Source organism: Bison bison, unplaced genomic scaffold, assembly GCF_000754665.1.
Source record: "Bison bison bison isolate TAMUID 2011002044 unplaced genomic scaffold, Bison_UMD1.0 scf7180017864236, whole genome shotgun sequence".
In the NCBI taxonomy this organism is placed as follows: Eukaryota; Metazoa; Chordata; class Mammalia; order Artiodactyla; family Bovidae; genus Bison; species Bison bison.
The window spans coordinates 5,624,226-5,640,826 of record NW_011494808.1 but is presented as its reverse complement, the minus strand read 5'-3'; the positions used below and the strand labels follow the sequence as shown (position 1 = coordinate 5,640,826).

Here is a 16,601-nt window from a genome sequence, read left to right as displayed (position 1 = left end):
GATCTGGTCTACAGGGCGGGGACTGGTCTCCAGGGACTGGGTCGTCTAACCGGGGCGGGGGCCTTGTCCCCGCCTGCTGGGGGCTGTTTGGGAGCTTTGAGGTTTTGGACGGAGAGAGAAACCTGGTGGTCAGGACTCAAGGAGCTTCCACCAGACGGAGATGGTGTCTTGATCCTCCAGAACGAGGAGCTTTGCCCAGGGGTATTGGGCGTCCCTAGTGGCTCAGCTGTAAACAATCCGCCTGCCATACAGGAGACGCAACTTCGATCCCTGGGTTGGGAAGATTCTCTGGAGGAGGAAACGGCAACCCACTCCAGTACTCTTGCCTGGAGAATCCCATGAGCAGAGGAGCCTGGCAGGATACAGTCTATGGGGTCCTCCCAGTCTATGGGGTCGCAAAGAGTCGGACAGGACTGAGTGACTTAGCAGCAGCAGTAGCAGTCTGGTAGTGATAGTTTCCAGTGAACATGTCGGATTCGTCATCTCCGAAGAAGACTTAGCTTCGGGACCAGGGACCAGGCTTGATCACTCAAGAGCTTTTGTGTAACAGAGTCTCATTAAAGTATGAAAGGAGACAGAGAAAGCCTCTTATCAACCTGCCTGGGAAATTGACTCAGTAGTCTGGGCCAGGGGTGGGGTGGAAGGGCTGGTACACGGGGCTGCGGGCTTTGGGCAGGGCTAGAGGGTGCTGGCTGGTACATCGCAGAAACCTGGGTTCCTCTGTGTCCCAAGGCTGGGCTCAATAGACCCAGCCAAGACGGTGGGGAAACTGTACTCCAATCGCCAGCTTTTTCCCAAATGAAAATATCTTACAGCTTCCTCCTCACAGGTTGTCAGAGATCAGAGATCAGTCGCTCAGTCGTGTCCGATTCTTTGCGACCCCATGAATCACAGCACGCCAGGCCTCCCTGTCCATCACCAACTCCCGGAGTTCACTCAGACTCACGTCCATCGAGTCAGTGATGCCATCCAGCCATCTCATCCTCTGTCGTCCCCTTCTCCTCTTGCCCCCAATCCCTCCCAGCATCAGAGTCTTTTCCAATGAGTCAACTCTTCGCATGAGGTGGCCAAAGTACTGGAGTTTCAGCTTCAGCATCATTCCTTCCAAAGAAATCCTAGGGCTGATCTCCTTCAGAATGGACTGGTTGGATCTCCTTGCAGTCCAAGGGACTCTCAAGAGTCTTCTCCAACACCACAGTTCAAAAGCATCAATTCTTCAGTGCTCAGCCTTCTTCACAGTCCAACTCTCACATCCATACATGACCACTGGAAAAACCATAGCCTTGACTAGATGGACCTTTGTTGGCAAAGTAATGTCTCTGCTTTTGAATATGCTATCTAGGTTGGTCATAACTTTCCTTCCAAGGAGTAAGCGTCTTTTAATGTCATGGCTGCAGTCACCATCTGTAGTGATTTTGGAGCCCAGAAAAATAAAGTCTGACTCTGTTTCCACTGTTTCCCTATCTATTTCCCATGAAGTGATGGGACCGGATGCCATGATCTTCGTTTTCTGAATGTTGAGCTTTAAGCCAACTTTTTCACTCTCCACTTTCACTTTCATCAAGAGGCTTTTTAGTTCCTCTTCACTTTCTGCCATAAGGGTGGTGTCATCTGTAGGTTGTCAGGCCTTCCTAAATAAATGGGGATGAAAGACCCCAGGAGGAAGGAGCAAACAGTTTTCAAAACCAAAGGCATGGCTATGAACTCTGCTGGGATTCCCCTCTATGGATTCCTTTTAGAACTAGGTAAATGATTGAAAATCTCTTGCATCATTCCCAGCCCAGATAGTATTGTGCTTCTGTAAAGAAGTGTTTTTCAAAAGTGCAGGTTGTAGGCGGGGGACTCTATTGACCAAAATAAAACACAGACCCAATAATGACAATAGGATAGAGGGGAAAGGGGAGACAGCAAGTTATGCATCCCATATAGTAAGGGCATGGATCGATTTGTGACTTTGGTGTGCAGGTAAAGGCTGTGATGAGTGTCCTCTATTCCTTTTAGAAGATGGATCCTAACCTCTTTAATCCATGCTTTGCCTCTCCATGCCTTTGAAAATGTGCTTTACCAATGCCTCCTTTCTTTGCAGAAACTCCTTTCCAAACCTCAACAAGTATTATTTCTTGATGATAGATTTTAAATAGGTTAGTTTTTGTCTAAGTTAGTTGCTTTAAATTTTCTTGATGCCTTATCTTCAGTTTGCTTTTTGAAATTTTCTTCCAGTATCTCTGAGCAAGGCCCTGAGCTATACTGTCTACTTCAATTATTGTTCAATTGCCAGATATGTGTGAGAAGATTTTAATAAATATAATATTCTTGGACCAGGTTCCAAGCATAGTGTGTTTAACTGATAATTTGTTGTTAGCTGCTGTAACTAAAGATTTCCATGATTTAACATAAATATCTTTCTTGTTCACACAACAGTTTAATAGTGCAGTTCTCATTTGTCAGTTCCTCCGTGTAATGATTCAGGGCCCCAGGCTCCTTTCATCCCATAGCATAGAGATCAACAAACATTTTTTATAAAGGGCCATGTGCATGCATGCTCCGTTGCTCAGTTGTGTCTGACTCTTTGCAATCCCATGCTCACGGACTGTGCCCTGCCAGGCTCCTCTGTCCATGGAATTTTCCAGGCAAGAATACTGGAATGGGTTGCCATTTAGTAAATGTTTAAGGCTTTCTGGCCATACCATCTCTGTTTCAACTGTTTAACTACTCTGTCTCTGCAGCAAACAGTAGTTTGCTCTTAACACCCCTAACATGGGGTGTTAGGGTGAACAGCGTGGGCTGTTATGGTCACCAACACTCCCTGGCAGTCAAATTCTGTGAATAACTTCCTCTGTATATATGTGAGGTTCCACTGTAGCTCGTAGATTGTATTGAGTGGTTTTGAATTTGAGGATTTAACCAACAGCAGACCATGTAGCACTGTAGCATTTAATATTTAAAAAAATCCATATATTAAGTGAACCCAGGCAGTTCAAACCCATGTTGTTCAAGGGTCAACTGTACTTTAGAATGAATGGGTGTAGCTATGTTCCAATGAAACCGTTTACAAAAACAAGCACCCTTCTGGATTTAGCTTGTGGTTTGTTAACTACTGCTATATGGCCTCAGAGACTTCTGCATTTACTGAGTGGCTGGGCACAAAGAAGGCATATCTGCTTCACGAGCCCAGAAATGACAAACAGCGTTTTCTTTACTGTATCACTGGTAAAAAGGAAGCCCCAACCAGGTAAAAGTCCGCCGGAGTTGGGGAGGTTGGGAGGCTGGGAAATGTAGTCCTTAGCTGGACAGGGAGCACCCACAACCCTCAAGCAGGGAGGATGGGGGTGGGGGTTGGGGTTGTGATTAGCTACCTCCATCACAAACTGTATTCCCCTGGAGTTTCTTTTTCCATCAACGTATTTATTCTATAATAATCATATAAGGTTACCATATACTATCTAATAGTCAGGATTTTTTTGAAAGATCTAGAACACCTTTTTTTTTTTTCCCCCCAAATAAAATCTTAAGAGAAAACCTAGTATATATAAAACACCGAAGTGGAGGCACTCTAGGATTGAAGCAGGAATGCATATGTGGTGTGGGGACGAATAGAGTATTAGCAACTCAGCTTTTCCCTTGACAGGTGTTGGTCTTGGGGGTGCTTCTGTGGGAAACATGCAATCGTAGTGTGAAAACCAGTGCTACAAAATTAATGCTATTATAATATCATACAGTCCATAACGTCATAAAAATCCTCATTTCAAGGGTAAATCACTGAGTTATTGTTTATTTTAATTCATCTGAAATTTTACTCCTTCCCAATTACTCTTTACTTTGAGTAACTAAAATCTCTCTAGGATACCATTTATGGAGCTATTAAGGAATTTACTATAAGGGACTTGACTCATTCTTTTCCTTGTCTGCTTCTTCTACTTTCGTAAGGTGAAAATATTTTGATTTTTCAATTTCCTGTAGAAAAATCGAAGATATTAAGCTACTCTTAATCTCTTTATACCCACCACTGCTTCAAACACATAAAAGGATATTCTAGTATTAAATCAGGTTTGAACTTTCCGTTCTTTCACTTGATTTTTTTTTTTTTTTTTTTGCTTCAGAGTAATGAATTTCCTTTTAGGATTCCGGCTTTATTAAGAACACCATCTTTAGAAGACAAATGACATATGGTGGCACTATTCTTAGATGAAATAAAGATACGACTCGCTAAAATTTCCCTGGGACAGGTTTTGTCATAAAAAATGAAAATGTTGACCTAAATGAAGGCCACTGGCAAGGAGAGGGGTTGAAGCCTTTCAGGACTATGTGATGATTCACTATTGTATGATCGTATCATGTATATAACCAATTACTATTTATCGAGCACACACTCTGCAAAGCAGCCTGAGATGAATGACATAAGAAACCTTTAATCTAGTAGGAAGGACAAAATTAATAATAATACCTTATACACAGATAGCCATTTAGTTGATGAAACAAAAAGAGCCACTGTGAAAAAACCACGGTAAGAAATGTACAAAGTGGCGTCTGCATACGCATATGTGTTTATTCATTCATTCCGTAATTCATTCACTCACCAAATAGTTATGCAGTGGCTACTAAAGGTGCTTGCTGTGCTGCACACTGAGGCAGTGGGGATGAGCATGGGCCCGCTGGCTCCATGGGAGTCCCTGTGAGTCTGCTCACTGGTTGGACCGGCAGCAGCATCACCAGGGAATTCATCAGGATGTTCGCAAGCCCCATCTTTTTTTTTTTATATATATAATTTTATTTATTTTTGGCTGTGCTGGGTCTTCACTGCTGTGCAGGCTTCTCTCTAGCTGTGGCAAGTGGGGGCTCCTCCCTCACTGTGTGGTGCAGCCTTCTCCTTGCAGCGCTTTTCTTGTTGCAGAGCATGGCTCGAGGGTGCTCGGGTCTCAGCGGTTGCGGCTCATGGGGTCTAGAGCACAAGCTCAGTAGTTGTGGCACACAGGCTGAGTTGCTCGGGGCATGTGTGATCTTCCTGGACCAGGGATTGAACCCCTGCCTCCTGAATTGGCAGTCGGATTCTTTACCACTGAGCCACCTGGGAAGCTCTCAAGCCCCATCTTTACAGGTGAGACCCAGCAATCAGTGCAGTAAGCCTTTCAGGTGCCCAGTAAAGTTTGAGAAGTATTCATTTAGAGGAAGGAAAATTCCACTGTTGTTGAAATTTCATGGAAGAGGAAGAATTTGAACAGAGCCCTTAAATTTGGAGGTTAATGGAGTGAGGAAGGGGCGAACATCCCAGCTATGGGAGATCACCATCCCCCCCCCCCCCCCCACCAAATACACACACACTTAAGGACAGCATCCTAGCAATCTCTCCTCCTCGCCATTGCCCTTGTTCAGGCCCCACCAGTCTGCACTCTCTTCCCCAAGGCCATTCCCACACCCTCCAACTCCCCTGCACATACTGCAATGATGCTTTTTCTAAATCACCCCTCTGATCATGTTATTCTTCACTGAGAAGTCTTCCATGGCTACCCCTTGCCCACATGTAACTAAGCAAGACCCTTATAAAGACTCTGGGAACAGACCCCCCCACCCATGTCCTCTGCCTGCCTTCTGTCTGTAGAAAGACTTTAGTCAAAGGGAATCAGTCAAGCAGGACAAAACAATACTTTGGCCATTAAACAAAGTCAAGGACCTTTAGTTCTTTCTCAAGGACTATAGATAATATTCTGAGCCTTGGCCTGTGAGCTGTTTTGCAGATTCTGAAACCCCTACCAGGTGGAGAAGTTAATTGCATGCTGCCCACAAGCGGGTAGACCCCAGACCAGTTGGAACCAGAAGGCTGATGATGCTGACTCCGGATTACCTCTCCACCAGCCATTCAGAAGGACGTCCACAAGCTGACCATGCCCTGATCCTTGAACACCATGATTCCTCACTACGCCTTCTAGGGCAGGACACACAGCCTTGAGGGCATTTGCCCGCTATGACCCCCTTTGCCCGGCCAAGCAATAAAGCTATTTTTGTTTCACTCAGAATCTTGTCTGAGATTTAATTCAGCACTAGTGTACAAAGACCAAATTTTAGCAATTCAGCACACTCTCTACAGTCAAGTGATATCAGGAATTAGGCAAGAAATTTGAATGTAACTGGCTTTGTTCAAGACAAAAAGGAGAAGCAGAGGGCCTGGGGTAGGGAATGAGAGAGTGTACCATTTTCTTCCTAGAGGAATTTAGAGTCAATAAAAGAAGGCTGCAGACCATAGGTTGCAGACTGGGGCTGCCCACATACCATCTCTGACCTACAGGAGTAATCCGAAGTCTTTTGCACAAAACCCAAGACTTGTTCCCATCAGCCCATTCTTCACTCTCAGACTTTCCCTGCTGCTTTGTCCCAACCTCAAATCCAGTGTTGGCCACACTGAACTACTACCAGCACGTGTAGAAGACACCAGGTCTCAGAATTTGTTCTGTTCTGCCCGGCACGATGCCCTTTCCCACCAAGATTACTAGACATTTACGCATCTTCAAGATGCAGTTCAAAGGTCAACTTTTTGGAAGACTTTCTTGACTTTGGAAGGTGGTATTGACCCTTAGTATTATATTGTCTCTTTCATATTATTATAATTCTGTTATATTCTTCTATTATAGCACCTGTTTCAGTACTTTGCACATATTTGTCTTCACAGGTATTTCATTCTACTAGACAATGAACTTCTTGAAAGCAGGAACCATACCCTATTCATTTTCATACGCCAGTTTCTGGCTCAGGTTAGGCAGAAATGTTGAAGAAAAGAAAGTACAAGCAAAAAGAGAAGCTGAAGTCCATCTAGAAGTTAGCTCAGTTTTGCTGGGTGTTGGTCTGCACCCCGTAGGCCTGTAAATCCTGTACTTATTTCAAGACTGAAAAAAGAGCCCAGAGACATCAATGGTTTAATGGACGGAGGGATCTTACATGTGTGCTGCAGACGGTGGGCAGGTGGGCAGGACCATGGCAGGGGTCTTTGCTTCCGGTGGGAGGGGGCCCACATTGACATCCGGCTAGCTCATAGGTTACCAGGAGAAGCAAGCAGAGGGGCATACCCCTCATGGCCCCTTCGATGAACTGTCACGTTAGGGGGGTTCCAATCTAAAGATTAGAACACTCACTCACTGGGGCTGGGGCAAGTATGTAGGAAGGTCAGTCATGTGAACAGATGTAGGTGAAGCAGACTCTAGTTGAGCAGAGCAAGAGAACAGTCATCTTGGGTGGAAATGTTTTAACAGAGAATGGGAACTATACCTCAAAATACAGTTTTGAACCAAATCACAAAAATTTAAGTAAATCTATGGCTGAACAAGAGACTATGGTAAGTGGGGCCATTTTGAAGTTTTTTATTTTAGATAAAATACCAATGTATTTTGGCAAGGAATATGGTACTAAAGGGCTTCCCTGATGACTCAAATGGTAAAAAATCCACCTGCAATGCAGGGAGACCTGGGTTTGATCCCTGGGTTGGGAAGATCCCGAGGAGTAGGGAATGGCAACCCACTCCAGTATGCCTGCCTGGAGAATCCCCATGGACAGAGGAGCCTGGTGGGCTACAGTCCATGGGGTCACAAAGAGTCAGACACGACTGAGTGACTAAGCACATGCGCACACATGGTACTAAACCATAGACAGCTATTAGAATATCATAAAACTTCTCACCCCTTTCCAGACCAAAGGGAAGATCAGAAGGAGAAATGAAAATGAAATGACTTATCAGTGGCTTTACTTTTCTACAATATTTTAATCAACTTGTCACTTGTTATCCAAGATAATTTTGTGATGTATGAAAGAAAAAAGAACAGCGTGTTAAAACTGTATGTTACATATGAGTTTGGCTTCATAAAATATATTTTAGGTCTTTTCACACTGTGACTCGAAAACTGTATATCAATGAAGAGAGGAGAGAGCAAATTTGGGTACTTCTCACTCATTTAGTTGTATTTTATAACCACGTTTGTTTTAATTTCTCTTAAAGTAACTCTACTATCATTGAAAGAAGGTTGTACTAAGAAGTGATGGACTAGGCCTTGGATCAAGGATGACTCAAGGTCATATTAGGGAACAATTTTAGAAAAAGTGTATTTCCAGACACATTTAAATCCATTACTAACCAGGAAAAGCTAAGTTTCTCCCAAATCCTCTAGAGCTAGGAAAGACGGCAAAGCACTCTACTTGGAAAAAAAATGCTTCAAGAGACATTGCCCAGAAAGAAACAAATACGCTGACAGGTATATAGTCAACCCTTTATCCAAAGGAGAGAAAAGGACAGGGAATTCAGTGGCAGTCCAGTGGTTAGGTCCCCATGCTTTCATTGCTAAGGGATGAGGGTGCAGATTCAATCCCTAGTTGGAGAACTAAGATCCTGCAAGCTGCCCAGCAGGACCAAAAACTAAAAAAGGAAAAAGGACACAAAACTCACCTGGGACAGCACATGAGCTGTAGTTGTTCAGTCCCTAAGTCAGGTCTGACTTTTTGCCACCCTGTGGACTGCAACACACCAGGCTCCTCTCTCCTTCACTATCTCCCAGAGTTTGCGCAAATGCATGTCCATTGAGTCGATGATTCCATCCAACCATCTCATCCTCTGTCTCCCCCCTTCCCCTTTTGCCTTCAATCTTTCCCAGCATGGGAGTCCTTTCCAATGAGTTTGCTCTTCCATTAAATACTACCTTGCTGACTTCTTGCATTTTAAAAAATACACTCATGTTATTTTTCCCTTGATAAATTCAGTCAGCTCTGAGCAAATAAGTTGCTGAATTTTTCGAAGACTTAGAAATAAATGTCTACATTTTTCTTTGTTCTATTCCTGTCTCCAAGATCTGAAAATACATTGTAAAAGTAAACATAAGTTTATTATTAGAAAGGCTTATTTGAATACTGTAGACAAGATAGGAAACAAAACTAAGCAAAAATAAGGGTGGGAGGAAATTCCCTGGAGGTCCGGTGGGGCTCAGCGCTTCCACTGCGGGTGGTCCTGGGTTCCATCCCTGGAGGGGGAACTAAGATCCCTCAAGTCTCTGCACCGCTGGGAAAAAAAGGTGTGTGTGGGAGGGACATCACCATTACCGTACATACTTTGCAGACAACCCCCCCCCCCAAAAAAAAAATCCCCTTTAAAAAGTAAAACCACAAGCTACGACTTGGATCTTCTAACAAAGTATCAATGGCTTTCCACATTAATAAATAAGTCCATTTTTAGCGACTCCATGGACTGTAGCTGTCCAGACTCCTCTGTCCCTGGGATTTCCCAGGCAAGAACACCGGAGTGGGTTGCCCCATTTCCATCTCCAGGGATGGAACCCCGTTGTCTCCTGCACCGGCAAGCCTTTCATTACCACCGAGCCACCCGGGAAGCCCTACATTAATAGTCACACACACAATTATTTTAAGTGGCCGCAGAGCATTTAGATGTACCACAGCTTTGTGCTCCACGGGGTCGCAGAGTTGGACAGGATGTAGCCACTGAACAACAAAACTCACAGCCGACTTCCTGCTGTTGGGCATTTTATTTCGGCCTGTTTTGCTACTACAAACAGCTGTGGGCGATCCAGAAATTACTGGAAAGACACAGGAACGTCTTTAACTCTTCCCTAGGAGTCTAGCAGAATTCTGACGATGCCCCTTTTCCCCACAACAGAAGACTATTTGGGCATTATTTGGGGAAAAAAAAAAAAATCCCTTCTTGACGGGCTCTCTCCTTGCGTTTCGCCAGCGTTCCAGCTTATCTTGGAGCGGCCGAGGTGGCCTAAAGCCCGGAGCCGGGATCCGCCTCCAGGAAGGTCTGACCTCCGCCAAGGGGACGCGGGGGAAGGGCGCTCCGCCCAGCGGGCGCGCGCGCCCTCGCATTCATGCGTGCGCGCTTTCGCGGACGTGCCTGTGCGCGTGCGCCAGCGAGGCCGGACGTGCCTGTGCGCGTGCGCATCGCCCGCCGGGCTCTGGGGACCGCGGCTGCGCGGGCCGCACCGGGTGCAGGTAGTGGCCGCTCGCCCCTCTTTGGCTTTCGCGCTCCGGCGCCCGTCGGGTCGGGGGCGGGTGCGGAGAGCGGCGTGGAGGACCCAGGGCTGCTGTCTGTTCCTCTCTCCACGCCCTCCCCGGGTGTCTGGGGCGGTGCTGGGAGTTGGCCACCGTCCCTTGTCCCCGGCCTCCCCTCGCCCTTGACCTTCGCGGTCGCAGAAATCCTGGTTCTCTCCGTGTTGAGGATCCAAAAAGTACTCTCACCCCTACTTCGAAGACTACGCCCCGAAATGTGTTTTACTCCGTTAATACCAGAAGCATTAAATGTAATACGGTCTCGGCCATCCTGAAAAAGGATGCTTTCCGCAGCCGTATCAGGCCAGGAGTGCCCGTATGTGTTTCATAGTCAAGTTCTGTTTCTGTGATTCGAATGAATCGTCGTTTCACCCCTTTGTCTTCGAATATCTTAGGGTAATTGGAGTCTGAAAAGGGCTGCGCCCAAACAGTGGTTCGATAATAAGTATAAATTAAAATGAAGTAACGTTATTTTCCCTAAGTTTCCTTAACAGCTCACAACCGAACGCCTGAAAACCACACCCTGGATGTTGTTTTCTTAGACCTTTTAAGGTGTTCTAAACCACAGTGAATATACCTGTTGGGCGTGTTGTGTTCTGTTCCAGAAAAGGTGCTGAGCCTCTGAATTTCAACCATGCTGTCCGACGGCTTGCAAATTTTCCTAAGGATTACCAAATGTCATCTGATACATGCAAGATCATGCCAGCGATTAGTAAATGAAAGGCGGTTTTTGGCAACCGCACCAGCACCAGGATTGCGTCGGCGGGTCGTCATCACTGGCATCGGTTTAGTGACCCCTCTTGGCGTTGGAACTCAGCTGGTGTGGGACCGCCTTGTCCGGGGAGAGAGTGGAATCGTCTCCCTGGTTGGCGACGAGTACCAGAGCATCCCTTGCAGCGTTGCTGCTTACGTGCCAAGAGGTTGTGATGAAGGGCAGTTCAACGAGCAAAACTTTGTGCCCAAGTCAGATACCAAGTCCATGTCTCCTCCCACGGTGATGGCCATCGCTGCCGCTGAGTTAGCCTTAAAAGATGCGGGCTGGCACCCTCAATCAGAAGCTGACCAGGCAGCTACAGGCGTCGCAATCGGCATGGGAATGGTTCCTCTCGAAGTGATTTCCGAAACCGCTTTGACGTTTCAGACCAAAGGTTACAGTAAAGTCAGCCCATTCTTCGTCCCTAAGATTCTGGTCAACATGGCATCAGGCCAAGTCAGCATCCGCCATAAGCTTAAGGGCCCCAACCACGCGGTCTCCACGGCCTGCACCACCGGGGCTCATGCGGTGGGAGACTCGTTCAGGTTCGTAGCCCACGGAGATGCGGACGTGATGGTGGCTGGGGGGACGGACTCTTGCATCAGCCCCCTGTCCCTTGCTGGGTTCGCCAGAGCCCGGGCTCTGAGCACAAACACGGATCCGAAGTCCGCCTGTCGACCGTTTCACCCCCAGAGGGACGGGTTTGTAATGGGAGAAGGCGCGGCAGTGCTGGTCTTGGAAGAACACAGGCATGCGCTCCGCAGAGGGGCCCGGGTCTACGCAGAGATTGTGGGCTATGGACTCTCCGGGGATGCCGGCCACATAACCGCCCCCGACCCTGGAGGAGAGGGTGCCTTCAGGTAAAGACTGCTCGTTTGTTCCCGTTTCTTCAGCTAAGACTGTTGGAGGCTCAACTTAGGGGAAATGGTAGTATCTGGCCTTGGTGTTTGACCGTATTTGAAATATTTGAAAACGTTTGAATATCCTTTTGAGTTTTATTGAGTAGTTGCTGGTACTGGAAATGTCAAGCGTAGCAGCCAGCTGGATGAGGAGATGGTCGAAGCCCTTCATCACACTTCAGATTATACCCTTATATTTCCTTCTCAAGGAAATCGAGGCACCCAGAACTGAAAAAAGTGTTAACATCCATGAGATTTTCAAAGGTTTTCCCAGAGAAATGTTTTATTTATTTTTTTGAAATATTTTATTTTAAAATTTGTCTGTTTGGAGGTTTGGCTTTGTACTTCTTCATTCACTTAGAATTCTTATGGCCTGAATAAGAAGGTTTTGAAGATATTTGAAGCATTAAGATAATGGCACATTTTTGTGTGGATTTTTTTTTTTAGATTATTGGGAAATATGCAAAGTTTTACATTTAAATGTGAAAGAAAAAATTAAATCATAGTTATAAATCTTTTCTCCTTATTTTAACTCTGTAAGCATACCCCACTGATAAGAAATTCCCCAAAGAAAAATTATTCTGAGGCTGAGTCTACATGGCTTTTTCCTCCAGGAAAAAAGGACAGTTCAAATAAAATGGAAATATGTTTTATTAGAGATTATAAAATCCATAGGCTTATATGTTTATGTCACAGTGATGAATCAGTCCAGGGTACTGGGGGTGCCTTGGTATTCCCATGCAGATGGCATTCTAGTGCACGTGGTAATCCAAGATGCTGTTCTGTTATGGGAACGAAAAGGGTTCTTTTCATCCAGTGTACTTGGATATTTCTGTAGCCATTATCTGTAGTCCTACGGACAATGAGTGTGTGTTCAGTCGCTCAGTCATGTCTTACTCTTTGTGACCCCATGGACTGTAGCCCTCCAGGCTCCTCTGTCCATGGGGATTCTCTAGGCAAGAATACTGAAGTGGGTTGCCATTTCCTTCTCCAGGGCATCTTCCCAACCCAGGGATTGAACCCATGTCTTCTGCGTTGGCTGGTGGGTTCTTTACCACTGAACCACTGGAGAAGCCCACAGATGATGGGCTTGTTAAAATGAAGCGTTGTTCTGATGAGTTCAACTGCTTTTTTCTTATTTATTAGATGCATGGCCGCTGCTGTGAAAGATGCAGGCATCCAACCTGAAGAGGTATCCTACATCAATGCACATGCTACTTCCACGCCTTTGGGAGATGCTGCTGAAAACAAAGCCATCAAACAGCTTTTCAAAGACCACGCACACGCCCTTGCGGTCTCCTCCACCAAGGGAGCCACGGGGCACCTCCTGGGGGCTGCTGGGGCGGCTGAGGCCGCCTTTACTGCCCTGGCTTGTTACCATCGGAAACTGCCGCCTACTCTAAACCTGGACTGCACAGAGCCGCACTTTGATCTCAATTACGTGCCACTCAAGGCACAGGAATGGAAAGCTGAGAACAGACGAATTGCACTCACCAATTCCTTTGGTTTCGGCGGTACTAATGCAACACTTTGTATTGCTGGCATGTAGGACAAATCACTTGTAATTAAATATTGATGTTTTTAACTGTTGTAAACTTCATTGAGAAATAATACATTTATATAAATGCATATTTTTGTATAATGATACCCAGGCACCCTTTATTCTTGTCTGGGTTTCTCAGCCTTGGCACCGTGGATGTTTTGTGCAGGGTACTTCTTTGCTGGGGAAAGGGGAGCTGTCCTGTACATCATACGATGCTTTACAGCTTCCACATCCCTGCTCCCTAGATTCCAGTGACCCCTCCTTCCCCAGCGGTGACAACCAAAAATATCTCGGCACTGCCACGGGTTTCCTGGGAGGCCGGGGGCACAGAAGTGAGATGCTAACGGGCCGCGTGTGTTCCCTTCCCGCCGGCCTTTGCCACAGCACTTTATCGCCTATGTGCCCGTCTCCAGCCATATTCTTGCACTGAGCCTCAGTCGTAATTCTCACTGGCACACAGTTCGTCCAGTTGATGTTTATTAGGAGCCAGCTGCGGATGCGGTTTTGTGTACTGGCCACCAAGGATAGTGTGGAAAGACTGGGAGATCTAGAAAGATACCAGCACTGAATGTCAATACATGTAACCTGAGAAGCGGGCAGGAGGGAAAGTCAGGTCTGGTGGAAATCAGGTCACAAAATTCACTTTTAAAAATAATATTGTTCTTCTTTCATATGTATTATAAATTATATATATTATATATTTTGTTCTTTCATATACATTTTATATATATATATATACACTTTATTTATTTATTTGGCTGCAATGGGTCTTTGTTATAGCATGTGAGATGTTAGCCGCAGCATGTGGGATCTAGTTCCCTGAGCAGGGGTTGAACCTCGGCCCCCTGTATTGGGAGCATAGTGTCTTAGCCACTGGACCACCAGGGAAGTCCCAGAACCTTTTAAGTTTTGTTAAAGCACTGAGAGTATTTGGAAGCCATTGAATGTTTGGAGTGTTATGATGGTTCTGTAAGCTGTCAAGCTGGCCAGGCTGAAATATGAATACATTTCCCAGAATTCACTTTCCCTTATGTTTGGTCAGGGCTGGCCCTGAGAGATTCTTGTAGGCGATTTGCAAGGTGCAGGGGAAACAGCAATGATTTTGTAGCTCACATGGGTTGTGGCTTTGCTGGCTGACAACCTTGTACTGAGGCGGTGGCCAAGCCTGTAAATTGAGGCATAATTTACATGCAGTAAATTGCACCCATTTCAAGTGTACAGTCAAATAAGTTTGATAAAAATAGTTCCACTTGTGGAACTGCCACCTCAATCAGAATATAGGGCGTTTCCAGGAATTCCCTGGTGGTCCAGTTGTTAGGACCCCACACTTCAGCTGCACAGGGCGCGGGTTCCATCCCTGGTTGGGGAAACAAGATTCTGCAAGCCATGCAGCACAGCCCAAAACAATAAAGAGAATCCTGAGGATTTAAGATAAAAGCGCATAGAGCATTTCCATCACTCTAAAAATCTCCCTGTGCCCCTTCGCAGTCGGTCGCCCTACCTCCAGAAGAGCTTACTATCACTGTAGATAAGATTTGCCTTTTCTAGAATTTTATATAAGTGTACTCCTATAGAATGAATGCTCCTTGGTTCCTGACTGCGCATGTCTCGTGGCTGCTATGCTGCACCCCTTGTACTGCAGGCGTCTACTCCCAGCTGGTTTATGGGGCAGCCCTTTCTGCAGGAAAATTCGGAAGAGGACAGTCAGTGGGATCAGCAGCAGCCCCTGGCCCTGCGTCTGTTTCTGGCGCACCCTGGTCAGGAGCAACCCTCTCCCTAAGCCACTGTTCTTTCTAAATTCCCCTCGCCCTCAGCCATTCTCTTGGCAGGACTTGGCGGCTTGCCTGGTGGCTCAAACCTTTACTCCTGGAAGCCAGCCCTTGGCAGTCCCACCACACAGCTTTCTCAGACAACAGTTGCTGCGGGGTCAGAGAGCCCTGGCATCAGGAAGCCTGGGGGCACCAGGAGGTACCCAAGTGGACCACTGGGGTTGCATCCTTGTCTCCCCGTCCCACTGTGAAGAAGCATCGCCTCTCATAGCTGGTCGGGGTCAAATCCCACGGCCAGTATGCTGCCTTTCTGGTCCCTGGGGCACTGGGAGGCCAGAGTGTCCTGGCTCTAATAATACACTGGCTGTGTGCCCTGGCCAGAGAGTGTGTCTCCTTTGGAGATCAGAGCTTTAACCCTGCAGAGCTCAGGGTGGCAAGGATGGAAAGCATGCACTTCCTCATCCTGATTAGATCAGTGGGACTGATGGTGAGTGGGTCACTCCTGTTCCCCAGGCCCCTTTCTGTACCCAGGTGTTTTTCTTACTGGGGACTTAGCCCCATACAGAATTCCTCATCGCTCAGTTGATAAAGAATCTACCTGCAATGCAGGAGACCCAGGTTTGATTCCTGGGCTGGGAAGGTCCCCTATAGAAGGAAACGGCAACCCACTCCAGTATTGTTACCTAGAGAATCCCATGGACAGAGGAGCCTGGTGGGCTACAGTCCATGGGGTCCCAAGAGTCGGACACGAGTTAGCAACTAGAGAGAGAAAGAGAAGTCTTTGATTTAAGCATACACTGCATCCTGAGGCTGGGCGCCACATCCCTTCGGGAGCTGCCTCTAAGCTGGTGATCCAGTGTCCCTTTGGAAGGCAGTCTGGCCTTCTGGGAGGCCGGCTGCTTCCGCGGGGCAGGGTGTGTCGCACAACCCAGGGGTCCCGTGCCCTTGGCCTCTGCCCACAGCCTGTCTTTGCTGCAAAGCAGGGCCCCTGCTCCGTGTCGGAGGAGGTCGTCAGGAGGATGCGAATCACAGAGGTGACCAGATTTCCTTGCCAATTGTGCCATAATGAACTCTCATCAGATCTTCATCCGTGGCCATTTTAAAGTCCTTCTGTCATTTACGGACATTCGTCATGCTCTGATGCTTTTGCAAAAATGTTCCTTTAAGAAGAATCTTGAAGCGTTTCTTCAAGGTTTGTGGAAAAGTATAGCTTTCCAAAGGGCTTCCCTGATAGCTCAGATGGTAAAGAACCCGCCTGCATTGCAGGAGACACCAGTTCAATTCCTGGGTCGGGAAGATCCCCTGGAGTAGGGATAGGCTACCCATTCCAATATTCTTGGACTTCCCTTATGGCTCAGCTGGTAAAGAATCCGCCTGCAGTGCAGGATATCTGGGTTTGATCCCTGGGTTGGGAAGATCTCCTGGAGAAGGGAAAGACTACCTACTCCAGTATTCTGGCCTGGAGAATTCCATGGACTGTATAGTCCATGGGGTCCTAAAGAGTAGGACACCATTGAGCGACTTTCACTTTCACTTCACGTCATAGCTTTCCGAGAACTAAGATCACACCACTGAACAGAATACGGATTCACAGAGTTCTGATG

At 46.7% G+C, this 16,601-nt stretch overlaps 2 protein-coding genes across 2 annotated transcripts in view; one reads left to right on the top strand and one right to left on the bottom strand.

The window, feature by feature from the left end:
* Window positions 1-4,645, bottom strand: part of NGLY1 (N-glycanase 1) — a 63,370-nt gene extending 58,725 nt beyond the window's left edge. The window contains exon 1 of the mRNA XM_010846451.1: window positions 4,578-4,645. Coding sequence (XP_010844753.1) covers window positions 4,578-4,645 — 68 coding nt within the window. The remainder of the gene's footprint in view (window positions 1-4,577) is intronic.
* A 5,246-nt stretch (window positions 4,646-9,891) lies between these two features.
* On the top strand, window positions 9,892-13,330 carry OXSM (3-oxoacyl-ACP synthase, mitochondrial). The gene is made up of 3 exons (XM_010846419.1): window positions 9,892-9,975; window positions 10,638-11,646; window positions 12,832-13,330. Exons 2-3 carry the CDS (start codon window positions 10,667-10,669, stop codon window positions 13,232-13,234), a joined length of 1,383 nt encoding a protein of 460 aa, XP_010844721.1. The 5' UTR covers window positions 9,892-9,975; window positions 10,638-10,666; the 3' UTR covers window positions 13,235-13,330.
* The last annotated feature ends 3,271 nt before the right edge of the window (window positions 13,331-16,601 follow it).

Excerpts from the sequence above, each read along its gene's own strand:
- OXSM (XM_010846419.1), top strand. The coding sequence starts at position 10,667 with ATGCTGTCCGACGGCTTGCAAATTTTCCTAAGGATTACCAAATGTCAT. Across the intron at positions 11,647-12,831 it reads GGAGGAGAGGGTGCCTTCAG|ATGCATGGCCGCTGCTGTGA; the intron begins GTAAAGACTGCT and ends CTTATTTATTAG.